Source organism: Patagioenas fasciata, chromosome 4, assembly GCF_037038585.1.
Source record: "Patagioenas fasciata isolate bPatFas1 chromosome 4, bPatFas1.hap1, whole genome shotgun sequence".
NCBI classification, from domain to species: domain Eukaryota; kingdom Metazoa; phylum Chordata; class Aves; order Columbiformes; family Columbidae; genus Patagioenas; species Patagioenas fasciata.
The window spans coordinates 79,183,703-79,203,814 of record NC_092523.1 but is presented as its reverse complement, the minus strand read 5'-3'; the positions used below and the strand labels follow the sequence as shown (position 1 = coordinate 79,203,814).

Here is a 20,112-nt window from a genome sequence, read left to right as displayed (position 1 = left end):
GTGGGTTTGTCGCTGTCCTTAACAACCCCGGTGACTCCCACATCACCCAGTAATGCAAATTTGGTAAACACCTAACGCAAGTCCAAGATCATATTTGAGGTGGAACGCACAGCACAGAAGAAAAAGTGGTTCTGATGTCTTACGGTTTTATGTCATTTAAGGTCAGGCTGTGCCTGAACCCCCAGAAAGCTTCCCAGGTAGGATAAACCTGCCAGAGTTATCTGAGTCAGTGAGATCACGCTGCATTGGCATTTTACTTGATGTAACTGACATTTCTGATGTGCATGCTAAGAGGCCCATACGCATTGCTGCAGCCCTTCTGTCCACGAGTCCACAGTCTGGGTTCTGCTTGGCCAGGGACCTTTGCTCCAGCTGTCATCCACTTTACAATAGGAATTTTCCTTTAGCCAGTCACCACTGCCCCCAAAACATTCAATTTCCTGTCTCCAAGAGGCAAGGAATTGCAAATGAAGAATGATTCACCATTCCGTTCCGTTCCCCCCCAAAGGATTTAGTGTGATGAGACAGGTAGAGGCCCTAATAGAGTGTGAGAGGAGTATGGGCTAAACTAATTGAGTAATATTGATCCACTAGTGCCAGGGAGATTATCATGCAAGTTTACTTTCCCAGCTGCAAAGTCCTCACAATGTTGTAGATTTCAGATGGAGTGAGCGAATTGGGAAGAAATTCAACCCTCCAACTGACTCTCAACTGTGCATTTAGCAACCCTGCTGCGGTCACACTTAACACCCACACCACATGGCCCGATATATCTTTAGAGCTTCGCAAATATTAGCTAATTAATCTTTCACCATTGTAGCTTCACTCCACAGCACATCTTAATTTTTCCTTATAATTGAAGCTAAAGATTTTAACTAGGTCCTATTTCAAAGGAGAAAGCTGCAAGACCTCCACCTACTCAACTGTGCCACACCACCGCTGAAAAATCAAAATAAAATGGATAGAGGAAATATACATATTTAGAGAATAAACTACAATCACTTTTCTGATTCCTATTTAAAATAAGACGCATGTTGACAGTCCTAATGGTCGGCACTCCTGTTTTACTGGAAGCTTAATGAGGGATTTGTGGTTGAATCTGGTACCTTTGCATTGCAGCTGGTTGAAGCACTACGATGTCAAGCACTGACTGATTGCTGTCTAATTACAGACCCATAAACAACTTTATATGGCTACAGAATTCCTCCCCTGGGTCTCCGCAGTGTTGCCAGCAAAACTGATTTCAAGAGAGGAGCTTAACTTGTGCGCTGTGCTTGACATGGAAAGTTCTCGGTGGACATCACAACTCATCGGGGATTAGCAAACCTAAATTGCTCCCGAGAACACACAAAAAAAGGGGATTTTACTAATAAAATATTCTCTTAATATTCACACATACAATTGGTGTGACTCTTACTAATGTCTTGCCACTCTTCTTAAATTGGAACATGAATTTCAGTGAAAAATGACACACAGTGTAGTGCACCCATCTTTAAAAACTCTGTCACCTGTTTTATATTGTACAGACCGATCCACTGTTTATTAACACATCCGTTATTTATTTCTTAATGTTTTATTAAACAGCCTATCTCATTACCTAACTAGATCACATGCATTCTAATACCACTACATTGTGAGGTCGATTAAAGATGTTGTTGAAACTATCAAGGAGTAAAGTCTTTGTTTTCCTTAGTGTGTGCTTTAAAAGCCAGGCTCAGGTTTGATTATTTTGTGTTTTCTGCAAATAAGCCATTAAGCTCCCAAGGAAAACTTCACATTTCCTAACATGCTTTTCAACTCATTTTACTAATCTAAAAGCATAAACCTAGTTTGAGAAGTATATGGTTTCAGTATCATTCTGTGTATAATGCATTGCCTTCATATTGAAAGTTATTCTCTCCTTTTTCTAATAAATAGCCTATTCTATTTATTGCATGTTATATTTTTGTTCGTATCTCAGCGTATTTTGTTTCATGTAAAAATAGCGAGATTTGCCATGTCCTCTTAAGATTTGGTTGGCTGAAAAGCTTAAAAAGTGCTGAATATTTGAAACACCTAACCATTCTCGCTGCATTCTGTACTGCTGAGCGACCTGAAAAGCTACAGCTTTCACTGTACATCTGCACAGTTCAGTAAATCTTTGAAATTATACCATTGTTTGCCTCTCTTTTCTGATCTCTCCAAAAGACTGCATTACAACTTGGATAAGAAAACGCAACTGGTCTTGCATACTAAGCCCACCAAGGCAGATTTGCACGGAGCAGCAGCACTGGTGCACACAGTGCCACTACCATACCACCATCATGTTTGACAGTATGAAAGGATCTTTTTACATCAAAACTAATGTTTCTGAATACTGTTTTCTACTATGGACAATGATTAATGCATATCTATCATTTATTCCTATTGACATCATCTTTTGAAAGGTTACATACAAATAGCACTTCATATTTACCATTTCCTCCTTGGTCAGACAATGCAGAGAAGCATTATTGCCAGTAATAAGATATTCAACTGAAGGGCTTTTTCAGCTAATTTGTAGAATTATTTAAATGCCACAGCTCTCATTTTCCTAAGACTAGGAATGTGAACTCACCGGTTTTGTTCATCTAAAGAATCCAATCTGAAAGCATACCATTAGCATAGATGATACTGTTATCTCAGGTTTACATCTTTTATTCGACCATTTTAATTCACCCTGACTATGATTTCAGGGCCTCCAGCATTTGGAATCACATATGGCACTTGTGATCCTGAGTTCTTTCTTCCTCTCCTCTATCAGCTCATCTTCTTCACAACTTCTGCAGTTTTCCCTTCCTGTGTACAGGGGTTTCCTTGATAGTAACTAATAAATCACTGCCCTTAAAGCTGAAGCTTCAATAAAGCTGGAGCTACATGCAACTGAGGAGAGGAGAAGAATGAGAAGGGGAAGGAAAGAATAACAGTATGGGTGTTGAGATCTTGATACTACCAAAAATCCTCCTTAAAATACCTATAGCCATAATTTAATGACAACTTTCATTTTGCTCCCCACACTTCCAATCTCTTTACATCCTACGCAGGTCAGCCACATAACCATTCACAAGTTTTTTCTCCGTTATGGTTGCTCTCTGTCATATTCCTCAGTTAATTTCTGTATTTTTTCCCAATTACTGACAAACGCTTTTGACTACATTTAACTGTTACACCTCTCATTGATTCCTCACCAACTTATTTATTTGAAATGCTATGCCTTCAAACAGACACATGTCTACATTATATTCTTTCCATATGTAGAGTTTTTTTCTGCTTTATGGTTGGACTCAATGACCTTAAGGGTCTTTTCCAGCCAAAATAATTCTGCGATAAATACACAATAAAATACTCAGGGAAAATCAGGTGGCATGGTTAGACAAGATAGTGGAAGCACAGCACATGTTTTCCTGGATGAAATATCTGAAACAAACAAAAAGAATAAATGATGTTTAAGAAACGAAACACAAGAAACCAAAATAAGACATACGCATGGATCCATTCTCCTCCAGTGGAAAAAGGTCTTAATGGCTAATTAGCAGTACGCATAAATAACTTCTGTGGGAGAGACACATTTTGGTGCTCGTAATTGGCATGCTTAGGAGCTTTGATTTGCGTTTACATTGCGTGACAGACACATGGCTGGAAAGAAGAAAACGTTCATTGCCTCAGCCTACTGTAGTATCTTCTTAAATAGCTCCAATAAGTGGAGATGGAAATAAAGTGATTATTGCAATTATTAAAGACTCACAGGAATACATCGAGCCATGAGAAATTATTGCAATTATTAAAGGCTCACAGGAATACATTGAGCCATGAGAAATTTGCCCTCATTTAATGAACTGCTTGAAATTAGAACTGTAAAAAACAGCAAGGGAGTCCAAAGCCGGATGAAGTGGAGCTGACCTGAGTGCAGCAGCGCAGAGCAGCAGCACGCACCAAACACACAGGGACCCCTTCCCCTTCCGTACTGACAAACACAAATCAAGACATCTAACGGGCTCTGACTAGACTTGGAAACAAGAACGACATTTATATTGACTTTGAATATAATTTATCTGTTGTTTAGATTTACTGAAACACGCTGCCCTGTGCTTCTATCCTCTATCATTTGCCCATTACAGTGGTGTGCCAAAAGTGAACTGTTTCATTACAATCTGAAACGAAAGTGATGGATGCTCTGAATGACACAAGTTAGTATTTTTAAAAGATGCCACTTGTTACTAGAGAACATCTGATCACCATGATTCAGTGTCTATGCTTTATCAGTGCATTTCAAAATTCATCCACAGGGACTTCGCAGAGAAACCTGAGCAGTATTTTCTTGATAAAATAAAACCACAGATAGAGTTGATTTGCTTAATAAGCAGAGCATTAATTATACGGCATTCCATCCTCATGAAAAAATATATTTATGACATGTCTTAAAACCTAAATAAAAGCAGCATTGAGAAAAATATAAAGCATTTAAATGCCAATAGCCATATCCATACAATCTCAGTGAGGCAGCTTAAATTGCCAATATGTGAGCAAAGAAAAAGGCTTTACAAGTGAAAATATACAGAGCAGAAAGTTCAGCAGCGTAGGCCAGATACAAAGAGCACCCCTTGCATAGTCTCAGTACTGATTACATCTAAAAAGTGGAAGTCTGTTCTATGCAATCGTTTAAGGAATATTTGTAATAAATAAAACTAACTAATATAAATTAGAGAAGGTTTAGATTACCAGGACTGGAATTCAAATAACAGTAGCTAAGCACAACTTCTCTTTTTCTCAACTCACAGCAAACTGAGGATTACCACAGTATAGTAACACTTTGGTGTGAACTGCCCTACACTTTTATGAGAAACATCTAATGCAGAAAATAGGCAGAATTATTTTGTAGATTTTATCAGCGCTGTTATAAGCTGTGCTACGAGACGCTGTTTGTTCTCAGACTCTTCCTAGAAGCAAAATACAAGACCTGCATATTTCATTCAGATCCTGTTCACCTCCTCCATTATCATCTATCTTCACTTTTGGAATGATTTTCGGTGCCTACAATTCACTGAACTTTGACCAACAGACCAAAGGTTACACACACAGATCAAGCAGCTGCTAGTATTATATGGTCCTCCGAAATCAAAAAATGGGCTCTAAACGTGTAAATTCACCAAAAGATTTAAATCTTCTAAGTACATGACAGGTATTCTGTGTGCTTTTGTGACCCAAACACTGTTTATAATGCAGAATTGTCTCTACTAATTTGAGTCCTGCAAAGTCACCGAGCCCACCAGTGCGATTAGACTCACAGTTGAACAACTCTTCCACCCATTACATATATCTCTGGTTAGCTCGGTGTTTCCAGTTCTTCCTTCTCTAGGAAGCTCACTGCTCAAAACAAATCAATTTTTAATTATTTTAAACCTAATTACACTTGTGCTTTTGCAAAAGGTGATTCTACAGCAGTTACCATAACAAAGCTATTACCCCATGTGATCACCATAACTGAACCATGATCCCTATCCATTGGCTTAATTGAGGCAATTAAGAGCTAATTTTATATCCCACATCTTTTACCTTACTAATAAGTCAGGAAAATCCATTAAGGTAATGTAATTATACAGGTTGGGACATCACAAGGAAGCAGTGCTGGTTCATTTAGGGTTCACCTCGCAATAATGCACCTTGCAGTTTGCGTGCCATAAAGCTACAGCTTGCGGTTATTTAGGACCATGTCTTATTTATGGCAATATACATCCTGAATTCCTCTACATATGCTCATGATGAGGTGCCGAGATGAACCTCAGCAGCTCTAAATACTGTTATCACTCAATACAAGAAACAGCTGTAGACATAAATCCAGCTATTTCAGAGTACTACTTTAAAAAGTAGTACCTGCCACTTCCCTTTCATGACTTGCTAATACTTATTATTATCATTTTACTGTCTGAAGTGGACAAGACAGACAAAACAGCTCCTACTGCCCTGGCAAAAGGGGAGTTTAAATGATACAACAAGTTAATTAGGTTCGCATGGGAAAATGATTATGCTGTTCAAGTCGTTGCAGAGGCACTGAAGATAAGAATGGAAAAGCTGAGAGATGGTCAAGCTCTAATTTTCAATCATTTCCAATAGTAATTCATCCGTCTAGGTACACTGCAGCTTAGAGAACCCTAAGGAACGTAAGCTGTTCCCAAAGCAATGTTAAACTGAAAGGACTGGCATTTCAAATGGTGTGTGAGGTGTGTTACCATCAGAAGCAACCAGGTTATATTCATTTTCACCAGCTCTGCATTTAGTAACTTGCATTTAGAAAGAATTCTTGTTCTTTCTCACTTCTTGGACGCAGAATGCTTAGAAACGCAGCATTCACATTTAACATGTCTATGCATAATAAATGTGCATAAGCTCACAAACTCACGTTCATTAATTACATCAGTTTTCTATTCCAGAAAAACAAGTTGTATAACAGTTTTCCACTATTACCGACAGCTTGCTTGCAACAGCTCTTTAATGCAATTTGCTTCTGCCAAAGTGCAAAAGTCATCAAGCTACAAGCCAGTGATGTTCACAAACACCACTAGAAAGTTCTAAACATTCACATGGCAATGAATTCAGGATCTTGCTACTTTCTACTAAATAAATCAATAAACAAATCAGGCACATTGCAATCTGCACATACCACGTTTCTGAAAGCCGCACATATCACTGATGAATGACAGTTTGGATACACAGAACTAGAACAGAGAGGAATGACAAAGGTACTCATTTATTCAGCAGTGTTTGCCATTACAGAGGTGAAAACTACAGCTGAGTATTGAGAACTTAACGAAAACCATTCACAAGCACACTATAAACTAAGTGAACTATGCAGCTCAGACATGTTTCACAAATGAGACTGTGTAGTAGATGTTAATCCAATAAAAAAAATGTATAGGGACCAAGCCATGACATATGGACGATCAAAACTGCTTTCTGGTCCATAAGAAAGACAGCATCTCTTTGGCCCAGAACATTTATGTCCAAGGGGAAAGGAAAAGAGGCATAGAAGAGGTTAACATCATTTTGCTATGACGATGCACAACACTGGAAAGGTTTGAAGACACACGCACAGGTTTCCAGAGACGCCGTACCTGGGGATGTGGGCACTGCCTTCACACGGTGGTGACGGTGACACAGACTGTGAAATGCAACACGTGACAATGGATGGATGCGAGGAAACAAGAAAAGAGAAGGAATGAGAATGATATTAAAACCACATAGCAGAGGTGAACAACTAGAAAACTTCATGAATATACTGAAAAATTAAATGCCCCCTTCAATAACTGGACTCCTATTATGATTTTTGGTTGTTTTTTTAGTTAGAATGAAGGTTCATGAGAAATTAAAGATGTTAATGCTACTCAGTTTGCTGAATCTCTGAATCATACGAATAATCTCTCATTCTGACCTTTTCAGTTTCTTAGAGATGGAAATAATAGCACTAGCCTCAATAGCATTAAAAATTGCTGGTAGCTTTTTAACCATTTGCTACCATCACACGTAATTGTATATATTACATACATGGTATATATTGTATATTTTGTGTATTCACAGATCACTTACTTTGTGCAAACACAGATCACATTCATTTTCTGAACACTACCCAATGATGACAATTTGGAAATAAATGTAAAACTTATGCCCTAAGTCCTTTAAGCCAACGAGCAAACAAAAAATCAATTCATTACAAAGAATGACACATTTCTTTTTGCTAAGAACTACCTGATCCATTTATTTTTTTAAGAAAACTATAATTTCAGTGCTATGTAGGGGTTTTGGTTCATACATTTTACTGGTGTAATTTGAGCAGCATAACAAATGAATAAAACTGAAAAACCAAATACAACTAAGGCGACCATATAATGATGAAAAATAGCATCAATTTTTCCTGTTATTCAGCTGACTTATCTGAAAGATCATTAATTTTATTTTCAAATTAATTTAAATTGCTTTCCCAATCAGCAGTAATTAGATTATAGACTGAAATCCCATGTTTCAAGGCGAAATGGCTACGTATCATGTAGCCTTACTGATGGTTCAAAGAAGTGGAATGTTGGAATCGCTGCAAGTCAGTTCTTTTACGCCACCGTTCTCCTTAGTGCACCATCACAGCTTTCAATTACGGAGAAAATCATTCCAAAATAAAACACAGAACTACAAGCTGGGTTCACGCAAAGAGTTACGTTCTAAAGTCACATACAATGCACAGAACTGAAGGCGATTGTAAAACCGTACAAAGTGCAAGGATGAAACAGCAGTTGAATCTCCTGACGCAGGCAGCAAAGTTACCACGTTATCCCATCTCTTCCTAGTATTTTTGTTAAAATTGGGACACTTGGTAGCAGTTTCAAATAGAGATTCTGCTAAAGTTTTGATGGTAGGTCAGCAAAGCCATGGTTAACTGAGAGAAGTTAAACGCCTTCTAATCCTAATTGGATACCACTAAGGATTGAAGGAAAACCCCAAACAAATGGCATTTAACCTATAACTGAAACTAACACTTTTTTTCAAAAAGTCTACGTAGAACTGGTAACAGGTGCAATCCCATCTTATGAATAAAAACAATCCTAAATTCAATCCAACATCAGGATCGAGACTCAAATTCGGCAAAACGCTGATGGCACCCAAGGCTCTGCCGCAACTCACTTGTCGGCTTCACCCTGGACTGACAAGGCACCCGCAACCAAACCCAGTGTCATTTACACACACATCGCATCCCTGGGATTTGCTTTCGACTGTACATTCTGTTACAATTTCAATTAAACAAAGACCAGGGAATAATTTAGAAAAGCGTCCATTAATCCCCCTACTCCTCCATCCTCTGCGTGGCGACCTATCTGATATTCTCATATGGATGACCTCAAAACGTATGAAACCCTAAGAAGTAAAAAAACCACAAAAACCCAAAGAAACCCCAAACCAGCAACCACAAACCCCCAATCACCCAACCAAAGCAGAGGATTGGGGAGAACCACCCAGCAGCAGGATCAAGTGCTCCAGGGACCAACTGAGAGGGACCTTTCCACACCCGCCTGGCCAAAGGGACTGAAAACACTATGAGACTGATTTCTCCAAAGCTGATTTTCTTTTTTAATTGTTTTTGTGACCCCGTTTCTCTCTTCAGTGCCTCAAATGGCAATTTCTTTGATTAATTTCTGCTGGGAAACCTCTGTTCTTTCATGTGTCCCTTGCTGTTCCCTTGCATCGATTCCCACCCGTTTGCCTATGAATTAATGCAGGATCCTTGCTACTGCTGCCCTACCATTGTAAACTCCGTTTGCCAGACGAAACCATAAAAAAAGTGGTTGTCTCAAAAAGAAACGCCTTGTTTCTGGTTTTACAAAGACAGTTTGTTCTTGTCCTTACATTTTAATGTAATCTCCTTAATGAATATCATCAATACTACATTTATTGGCGTGTCTTAATTTGAGCAGGTCACAATTGTCTTAGCCATGTCTCTTTATTGGGGAAGAATAATGGTTTTGTCCAGAAACATCCAATAGCCACTTGGAAACCTTCCAGAAGACTTGTTGCAAAATGAAAGTTTATTAAGACTTCCGTGACTTAAGTAGATTTCCCAACATTTTATAATGTTTATAATTTTATAACATTACCTCCTAATTAAAGACACAGTCCTAAAAAGATATCTATCATTTGGTGCATGTAAATAAATGAATCTTTTGGCCTGAAAGAGAATAGTTACAATTAATTATTCCTCCGATGGCTAACCAGCATGCAAGTACTGCACATTTGATCTGCCATCAACTTTTATATGGCCTTGTAAGAGAGGGAGATTTACAGAGAAAAGACCCGCATTAGTAAATCTTCGTGGGGTTTAAGTCCAGGTGTAGAGATGGTACAGAAACAGGAGGTTAAGGGAAGGGATTTGTGGGTTTGACCTCGCTGAAAGTTTTGAACGCTTGGGGAAAGTGACAGGACGCAATTTACCAGGGGAAGGCTCCCAAGGATTTGTGTTCAACCTTCAGACTGAGAATGAGACTTTTACATTTAATTCTCAGCGTGAGGGATCAAAGAATGCAGGGCGATAACTCCTCATATATATCATGCTCGAGTGCCTTACTCCATGAGTAGACATACTGATTTTAATTCATCACTCCATTTATTTCTAGTCATTTTGTCGACTGAAAAAGATCCTCCCTTCCAAACTCACTAGGTCCTCCCTTTAATTTGCCTTTTTACATAAAAGCAGGAGTGCTGTGGGCACCAGAGGTTCACGCACAAGATATCCTTTAGTTATGCACAGCCATGTTCTCAGCAAAACACAACACAAATCCAACTCTCCTGTAAAAGCAGAAACTGAAAGTTAAAGTTTGCTGAGCTGCTTTATCAGGAGAGTGACTGAACACGACTCCAGACTTGTTCTGGGCAAAGAACAAACTCATTTCCTCTCGAAACCTCAAGGCTGCCACCTAAATTCATTGGCACAGGACGGCAGCTTTTCAAGAGGATAAATTGGTTTTACACTGACTTTTATAGGGATTTCATTTCAGCAGAATTATCGCCACCACCCACTTAACACTAGTACCCACCTTCCTATTGAAATACTCTCTTGCTTCTCATCATATAAAACTGAAACTTGACAGCAGCCTAATTGCAAAAAGCTATCTAATATTTCATTTTCCTCCAACCCAGAGGACAAATATGTAGGATCACACCTATTGCTGGTTCATCCCAAACTGTTACTGTTGTAATTAAAAGAAACAAAGATGTTATACCATCAAAAGCAAGACTGATTGAAGAAAAGGCCAAGGAAATTGCCATGTATGAACTTCTGAGAAATGACTTTGGCTGGAGCAAGCGATATTTTGCCATCTCAATACTCTCAGCACCTTGAAGAATTAGTCCTTGAGGGACTTCTGTTTGTTTGTTCTACAGAAAATTCTTAATTGAGAGTGAATGACAAATTGGGGGCAAAAGGGATCCTAATGGGTGAATTTTGTACATTTAACTTGTAAAATGTGTCTATACATTCAGCTTGCAGCAATTATTTCATCACAGCTAGTACAAGATCTTGGCTTTTTACTGTGCTAATGAGCTGAGCGGGTGTAAATGAAAAGATATCGCTCAGAAATAAAATGTGTCTCATGCTTCTCTCTGAGGATATCGATCAGATGGAAAAAAAGTGATCTTACTTTGAACATTTCAGTTAATTTGGGTAATTCCTTTTGGAAAGCTTTCCCCTTCCCAGATGTGCTCATCTTTGCTACAGCAAACAACTTGAGTTATGATTTTTAAGTTATGAAAACTTGTCGGGATTTTTCTATATTGTATTGGTCATGAGTTTGGCATTAAACATATATAATGATGGTTATAGACCGGTTGTAGCTCTGTGTTCTTCTTTCAGAAAGAAAAACAAGAGAGCCTTACTGGCAAAGCTGAAAACAATTTACAGATAAATTCCAAAAGATTGTATAACAGCGTAACATTGCTCAATGTTATGACACAGAGGTATCATGCATGTATATTTGAAATAATTCCATAATTTTATGACATTTTGGTTTACAAGTGTACACCCCATGGAGGAGGTCAGAACATGACAATGAGTTAAATCTGTGGGACTACGTCATTTTATGTCCACAGCACGCTCTGTCATTAGCTCTATTACTTTATATTGGGTACATTCGCTTTTTACTGAGACGCACACTCACTCTTTGAATTTATCTTCCGAGTCTGGGCTTGAGAAAAAGCGATTTGGGTTGGAAAAGTCGTTTGAAGGCTAAACTAGGATTTCCTTACGAGAAAATAATCAACGTCACTTAATGAATAGCGGGTGGCACCGTTTTGCAAGAATACAGGTGCAAACACTTTGAAAGGTATTTGAGTTTTTATTTCTAGATTTCCTACTCAAAATAATCCAAGAATTCTGGCAACATGCATACTGTGATTTGTACCATTTTGCTAATTCTTCTGCTCAGCCCCACGGCTCAGCAGAATGGTTTTCAACATCGAAGTTCCAGAAAACGGCCACGTCCAAGATTTTGAACTAAACGTCATTCCCAACCTCGATGACGCTGTCAGTTCATCAGCTGTAGCGCACACCGAATACGCTGCACTCAGAGCACGCTCAGCAGTGGTTTTTGCAATACTATCTTAAAACAAAAGTTAGAGAAATAGCAGCGAGCACAACCCTTCCTAATATCTTCTCTATAAACACCCAGAGAATATTCACCAGCTTATCATGCCTCTCTAATTTACAGGTTAGTTTGAAAAGAGCACTTTCCGGGTGCTCCATCATTTGTAACTACAGTAACCAACTCATCTTCCAATTTAGATGCTGCTTTGGCAAACAAGTAAGTATCTGACATGGCCTGACAGCTGATTAGGGTTGAGTATTATAATCGTACTCAAAATTCTCTTCCCAGGCTATCAATCCAAGCAGAATGATATTTAAAACATGCACACTTGGACTATTCCTCTGGTAACAACGGCATCCCAAATGTTTCTGCAGCTGTTGAGCCAAGATGCTCTTTCTGACAAGAGCGTCTGGTGAGGCTCTGATGAGCACAGAGGCAGCTTCTCAGAGACAGAGCTATCTCAGAACTACCCGGAAGATCCACTGACTCAACAAACAGCTTCACCGTGCGCCTCAAAGTTTAGAGAACTTTCAGTTCAGCAGAAAGGGCCATGTATTATCAACCCGTAATTCATTCCTCAAAGACTTTCATTTTGCTGAAAAAGAAATTTCAAAAGATTTTATAACAACAACTGGTAAATCGTACTTTAATAGTTATGATAACATATTAAAAATAGAGTAATAATCATATTTTTAGCCTTGTTTGTCTTTTATCTCTTTTGTTAGCTTGCTTCTGAGAATTTTTGCACAGCGATAGTAAGAGAATCAAGGTTACAGGAAATGCTTTATATCGCTTGCTTTTAAAATACGTTGTATACATTTATTTTATTCCTCCTAGAATTTCGTAGTCCTTTACGCGTCACATTTTAAAATCTGAATTAAGTTTCTTGAGTTCTAAAACAAAGTGAGATGACTCTATTTGGTTTTTGCTAAGTAAAAATCAATACATATACATGCTTATAAGCAGACTTAGTTCACAATATATTATATATTGCAGAAAAGGTTCTGATGTTTGCATAATTCAGACCTCTGTGTTAGTAAATGCACTTCAGCAATTCAGCTAAAATGCTAAATTAGAAGCCTAAAATATTGTCCACACTATGGTCTGCTTAGTCCTACCTATAAAAGCATCCTTTTTGTTTTCACGTTATTATTTTTAAATATAAAACTAAATTACAGATATTTGCTGATACAGTCTTGAACCTAGCACCTGGATATCCTTGTTGGTACCATTACCTGGTTCAGTCTGTGAACCCTTCAAACCTTGTAATGACAATCTGAACCTAAATCCTGGACTGGTAAAGTCCCATAGAAATAAATAAGCTTTGAATCCAGGATAAATTTTCAGCTTTCCAAAAACTGTCAGAAACACTTAGAATGTTCATTTCTACTCTTCTTTGGTCTCAAAATAGGAAAACTCTTTTCTTCTTTCTTAAAGGCAAATTAAATACCATCAAAAAGAAACACATCCAATATCAGGTGTTTTCATGTTTGTGGCTGCCCTTACCAAATCTATCCAAATAACACTAAAGGCTCGACCCTGCAGTTTCACTGTGAAAATATTCATGTTGTTTTATTTAGCACAAGCAAAGACTAAATTCAAATATATCATTTCCTCTGTTACGGAAAAAGTTTCAACCCCTACCAAAACCTAATAGATAAGGAACCAAGAACTGCAGCACCAGGTCTATAACCTCTGATACTAACACATCATCTGTGGCATGTTCAGTGACATCTTAATATCCTAAATGAGCAATAAAATCTATTGACGATCTTAACCTCTGAGGTATTTTAAATAACTAATACAGCACTTCTCCCAAATAAGTGTTACGTGCTTCTCCAGCATGTGCTAACCATCAAACTCCTTTCCATAGAAATAACCAACGTTAATGGATCAAGGGGAGGAGTAAACAGCCGACACCATGACCGTCCAGTAAAGAGACGGGACTCACCAGAAATGGGCTGCTTCTGAGTCAAAAAACCCCAATACACACACACACACAAAAAACCAAAGAAAAACAAAAACCCCAACACAAAACCCCACCCACACAAAGCAAAACAACCAACCAAACCCAACAACACCACCCCAAACAGATTAGTCCAGTAAGTTTGAGTATAACAAAAATATGGACATGGAAGGAAATATTATGAGGAAGGGGGAAAAATAACAGAGCCAGAGCCAGAGCCAGATGGTGTCTGCCTCAAGATCCTAAAGGACCTCAAGGATGAAATAGCTAAATTACTACTCACAGGATAAGAATCTCACGCTTAAAACAGCCTTGGCACATAAGGACTGAAGGATGAGAAATTTGATTTTAATGGGAGGGAAAAAAGAAGTGACGGATGCAGGGACCCACAGCTGTTGATGGCTGCGCTAGGGAAACGATTGGAAAGAGCAGAAAGTCTAGAATTGGCGTACATCACAGTAAATGTTTTCTGCTTGAGAGGAGGCGGCTGGCTGACAGTTTGCTGATGGTACTTTTAAATTCAGGATGCAGAGGGCAAAGGCTGACTTTTAAGAATTGTAGGACATTACAAGACTGAGTGGATGGGCACCAAGTGGCCGGAGTGAGATCATCTCTGGATTATGATCTGTGGCTCTATGGAACGTCAGTTCCATGCTCAGCAGCACTCAAGGAAACAAAACATACCCTAGAAAACACAAGAAACGGAGAAAATCCCCAAAAGGGTAAACAAGGGCTATCAGAAAATATGGAGAAATTTCCTGTGCAAGGAAAAACTGAACGAACAAGGCCACTTCATCTCGGAAAAGAAATTAGGGGACGTAATTTCTTTACATAGCCTGAGTGAACTCTTCATTCAGTTCTGTTCTTCAATATAATTAGGTTCTACTGTTCGGTGCATGTGTGAAAATACTCTGCCCTTTGCCATACATGGCTAAGCACACACATACAAAAGACATCATTGTTTTTAGGGTAACCGGTTGCTCCTGTGCAAGAATTCAAGTTTCTCTTGTACTTTCTCTCATACTTAGAGCTGGATTTTAATCAAGATAAAAGAATGCCAAACAATTACTTTTCCCAAGAAAAAAATTAATTTCCCATTAAACAATTGATTCATAAAGTTGTGACTGATGAATAAACAGCTCAATTTTCCAAGATAAAACTAATGAATCGTTGTACCACCCCCAGTATTCTAGGCTATTAATACTTAATTGATTTCAACTTGTTTTTCTTGTCTAGAACTGCAAGAGAAACAGAATCGTGCCAAGTATTAAAGATGTGCAAGCACATTATTCCTAGAAAAGAAAAAATGAAGTAATGTAGGAAAAAGATCCCTAAATTGGCTTGTGCTAAGCATATGGAACGCTGCCAATGCAAGGAAGCAACGTTCAGTACAAAGAATGGGTGAGATCGTGAGTCTGATTCGAGACATCACACATACTTTAATCTCTACTTTTCTGTGGAAAACCAACAACTTTGAAAACAACCTTGACCAACAAAACATTTCTGTCTTGGGCTTTTATCTGTCTTGTAAACTTGATGATAAAAAAGACTCCACTGTTTTCCCCGGCCTCGTAATTAAAAAGGTGACGGAAGAAGCAGAACAGAGGATTAGCTAAATAAAAGGGTGGACAATCTAAAGCATCATTAACTTCTGTGGGCTGGTTTTGCTGTTCCATTGCTATAACATATCTTGGCATTTTAGCAGGAGGTCAAGCTGCCTAATCCAACCAAACAAATGTCCAAGTTAATGTGGCAGTGCATCCCACTAAGTCAGTGGACAGTTTTTCCTCAAGGAAACACCCTTCTGGTGTCTCTGAAAGACGCCCAAAGTTCTCCATGGTGGCACTTTCCATTTTAAACAACACATTGATCTTCTTGTAGGCTTTTTGGTTGTTTTTTTAACCAAAACTCACTGATATATATCGCTGCCTCTCCTATTAAAAGCGTTGCAAAATCAAACTATACAAATGTATAAGGAGCTTCTCATCAGCTGCCAAATATTTGTTATAGAATCCAAATTCTATTAGCAAAACAGAGGTGAGCTTTGGGAATCAAACCCAAATGCTAACGATACTTGAGCAGTGTTTCTTTTCAGTGCCTTTAATTAAGTCTTTAACTGTTATCTTTTTAAGTATCTTGCATTGCTAGTAATGGCAATATTGAAACCTGATAAAACTGTCAGATTTTACAAGGTTTATGAAGAAGACCCTTGAAAGAACGAGTTTTAGGAATTATTGTCTTTACCCGTTTCTGCACTTCACTTGATAGGCACTCAGAAATGTAATTACTGATATTTTCCTATCCTCAGGCCTGTTTGCAATACCAAATTGCTCTGTGGCACTGGAGAGAAGGAAGAATAAAACTGCCCCTTCCACACTTAAGGAAGCTACATGAGATACGGGGAAGGATTTTGCTGATCCCTAATGAAGAAGCCATACGTCGATAATACGTGTGGGTACAGCAGGACTATGACCAGATCCCTTCTCCATCCTGTGGTTGCCCTACCTTGTAATGAAAAGCGAGACGGAAAAGCTAAGACCTCTATTGAACAGATATCCCTACAACACACACTTCATTGTGTGTCTGAGATAATACAACCATATCAGACTTTGTATAACAACAGGTCATTCAATCCCTTACAGAAAACAGCCAAGCCATGAGGAAATATGAGATATCTAGACAGAAAGCTTTCACGGTCCTGACTTGTGTACCACTATGTATTCTACCTCCATAATCCTCTTTTAAGGCTATGTGATTAAAAAGGTTATCTTTGTGGGCTTTTTTCACCCTGATGGAGAACAATTATTTATATTTCAAGTTGCAAAACTCATTACAGTAACTACTTCTATGTAATCAGATAAGTTTTATTGTAGTAGATTACCATGCTTAATTAATATTTCCAATGTTTTATAAGAAATTTCTTATACCCGTCACGAAAAGAATGGATTTTGTAACAGATAAAAAACCATCGTCACTGAAAATGATTGGTTTGCTAATATAATCATTACTTTATCACATTACTTTCTGCATTTACGATGAAGCCGTTACATTGTTCTGAAATGAAATCCTTATGTAAAAAGTTTCCGACTTCCATATTGTTATTTATTATTTCTGCAAGGCTTCAGAGCACCGGGACATCAACCGGCAATCACAGCTGGACTCCGAGGAATTTGCTAGATTTGGTTCTTCAACTCCAACAAACATGATTTTGTATGTGAAACTTGTGCTACTGTTTCATGGTTTAAATATTCAGTTTGAAAACACGAACTGTAAGCTGTATATTAGACAATATGCATATTCACCATTTTATTGGAGTGCTGGTAGCATCCTTTTTTTAGTGGAAAGATATTGTCAGTACAATAAGGTTTGGTACTTCCAAGCCCATGCTCTTATTTTGAACAAATAAATGAATAAATGAATGTATTTATGAAGAATTCCTTCTACGGAAAGGATCAGGACCAAGGATCATCAAACTGTTCCCAGGGACTAATGAATCACAGAAAAAAATTATAGAAAATATTTCAACTACATTGCTAAGAGGAACAAAACCACTGTATTAAGAGGCGATTTTCTTTCTAGTCTTCAAAATAAAAGGTGATTCCAGACGTACTGCTCCATGTTTCATTTGGTAGCGAAATCTTTCTAATCCCTTAACACTACCATCACCCTACAGTAAATTTGTTAAAATGTAATTAATAACAGCCTTCATCCAAAAGGCTACAAAATTCTGAAATTCAGACAATACAAAATGATCATATCTTCATAATTGTGGAAGGTTGACCTCCCACTCCTTCCTTAGTCACACACAATCTCACATGTGCGCGAAGACTGAGATCCGACTACACCATTTACTCCTTACTTCATGCTCTTGGTATTCCACAGGCAATATCTGGCACCGTATCATTAAGGTTTCTATGGCCATGACTTAACGCTTTAATACACAATTGAACAAGTTGGTGAGCTGTATTATTCCTGGATGCGGGAAACAGCTCAGAGGTGACTCAGCCTCTGGTTCCCACAGCACCTTGTCCACTCCCCCCCATGTGCCAATGGCTTTAGTCACCAGATGCAATCAAATTATGAGCTTATAGCCTTTCTGGGAATAACCAATTCTAGTTCGTAAGGTAAATTTTCGTAATGTGGTTAGGAAAACCATGGATTATTAGGGATGCTTCATACACACAAGCTGTGCACGATGCTGCAGAACTGCATCCCACAGCACAGCAGGAGCACACAGGACGCAGCTATTAATTTATCTAACTGTGCTACGGATGGACTAATTGGAATAATTCTAAGGGGGAAGGAATATGCCAAACTCTGCAGGCTTAACAACTTGCTGAAGATGCTTAATCCTTCACAGGAATTGCTCTGGGAAAGGAAAGAGGTATAAATCACGTTACCACAATCAGTCTAGAATGTAACATCCTTTACCAATTAGGATGCACTTCGCTGCATTCACTGTCCAAGAAATCAGAACTTGGCAAAAGCTTCTACTAAATGGGAATAAAAGTATTAATATCTGTATTTAACCCCTGGCTTTACAAACTAACATTCGTTGCTGGTGAAAAATATATTAAGCTTCAAATGCCATTTACAGTTTTTCCACCCTACACCATAATTATGTAGCTTTATGTAAATAAACATGCAATTAATGTTGAGTACTCCTGGTCCTGGAAGCGCTGCCTTTACCTGTCTGGAGCACTCCTATAGGAGAACAGGTAGCATTTTTGTAAGAAACACCTGAATAAGACAGAGGAATTCACTGTAACACACCCTTAGTGACTGTACACCCTGGATGCCACATATTATCAAACCCTAGCACCTATACCAGAAGTCATTGAACAGTTATGTCCAGCACCAGAAGCTGATATGTTCTTTCCAGAGCCACATTTTGGATAATTCAAGCAGTGTGCTACCCTGACTAAACTCACCATCAAAAGCATCTTCTGTGAGAGCCAACACGCATGATGAACATCTACACTGTGAGTTTTGCTGTGTGTAAAGCAATAATTTGTTGATCCTTTTCTTCTGTCACTCGAGTGAATACTTCCCAGACGTTCCTCTTACCCTTTCTCTTAGGAAAACCTCATCTATACATAAAAATGCACAATTATAAGGACCTCCTTCCTGCCTCCTTAGTGAATGAAGCATGTTTTTTTTTGTCTCTCTTTTCCTTAGACAGTAAATATCTTATTGCCCCTTTTGCTGCTGATGTATCTTCTGCCTCAGAAGTACCAGTTAACATTCCTCTGGCATAAATTGATGTGTGTCTAAATTAACCCAGAGCAGTTGGGTTTAGGCTCTTATGTTGAACTGAAATGTGCTGTGTCTGTAGAGCCTTTCGCAGACTGAGAACGCCGTTGTTGAATACGATACCACCTACGACACGGTACCTTGATTCAAACAGGGAATAAATGCTGCTCTCCCTTTCCCTTCCAAAACTAATATTAAATAAAGGTGTAATTTTAATGCTTGGGTTGGTATTTCAAAGGGCAAGCTCCCCTGAGAGATTGTCTTTCTGCTTTTCAGCATTAAAATCAATAGTGCCAGCAATCTGTATTGCTTGCCACAGATAAAGAACACAGCAGTTTGTCAACTAAGTTCACTCCAGAATCAAATGATTGGCATTGACTTCGAAGCCTTTGAGCACTTAAGTAATGCTTTCTGAATATCACCTAATGACTGTATTAGATCAGAACCCAAAATTTTCTAGCGTTAAAGTTCATGTATCACGTGTAATGACGTTCCTCAGACACTGAGGTTTTCTAAATATAAACCAGTTATTTCTTAGAAGGCAGCATTAAAAAACAAAACTCGCAGCTTCAAGCATATATGTTTTTTCATATATCTAATATTCTTGCATTTAGAGCTCTTATGAGAAAGACTGCAAAGAAATGACTTCCTTTTAAATATCCAGATTTTCCCGGCTCACCTCCTGGGAGACGCTGCCTCACTTGTGCTTCACTCCAAGGGAATACTATGAGAAGTCTGATGAGTTGCTATAATTAAATGGGA

General features: G+C 38.4%; 1 protein-coding gene across 6 annotated transcripts in view; it reads right to left on the bottom strand.

Moving 5' to 3' along the window:
* Positions 1–20,112, bottom strand: part of CCSER1 (coiled-coil serine rich protein 1) — a 436,344-nt gene that overhangs the window by 77,053 nt on the left and 339,179 nt on the right. For 2 of the 6 annotated variants that reach the window (XM_071808259.1, XM_065837733.2), the window contains one exon: positions 7,128–7,174. The exons of the other annotated variants lie outside the window; for them this stretch is intronic. In XM_071808259.1, the coding sequence (XP_071664360.1) occupies positions 7,128–7,174 (47 nt within the window). The remainder of the gene's footprint in view (positions 1–7,127; positions 7,175–20,112) is intronic. 6 annotated transcript variants of the gene reach the window in all.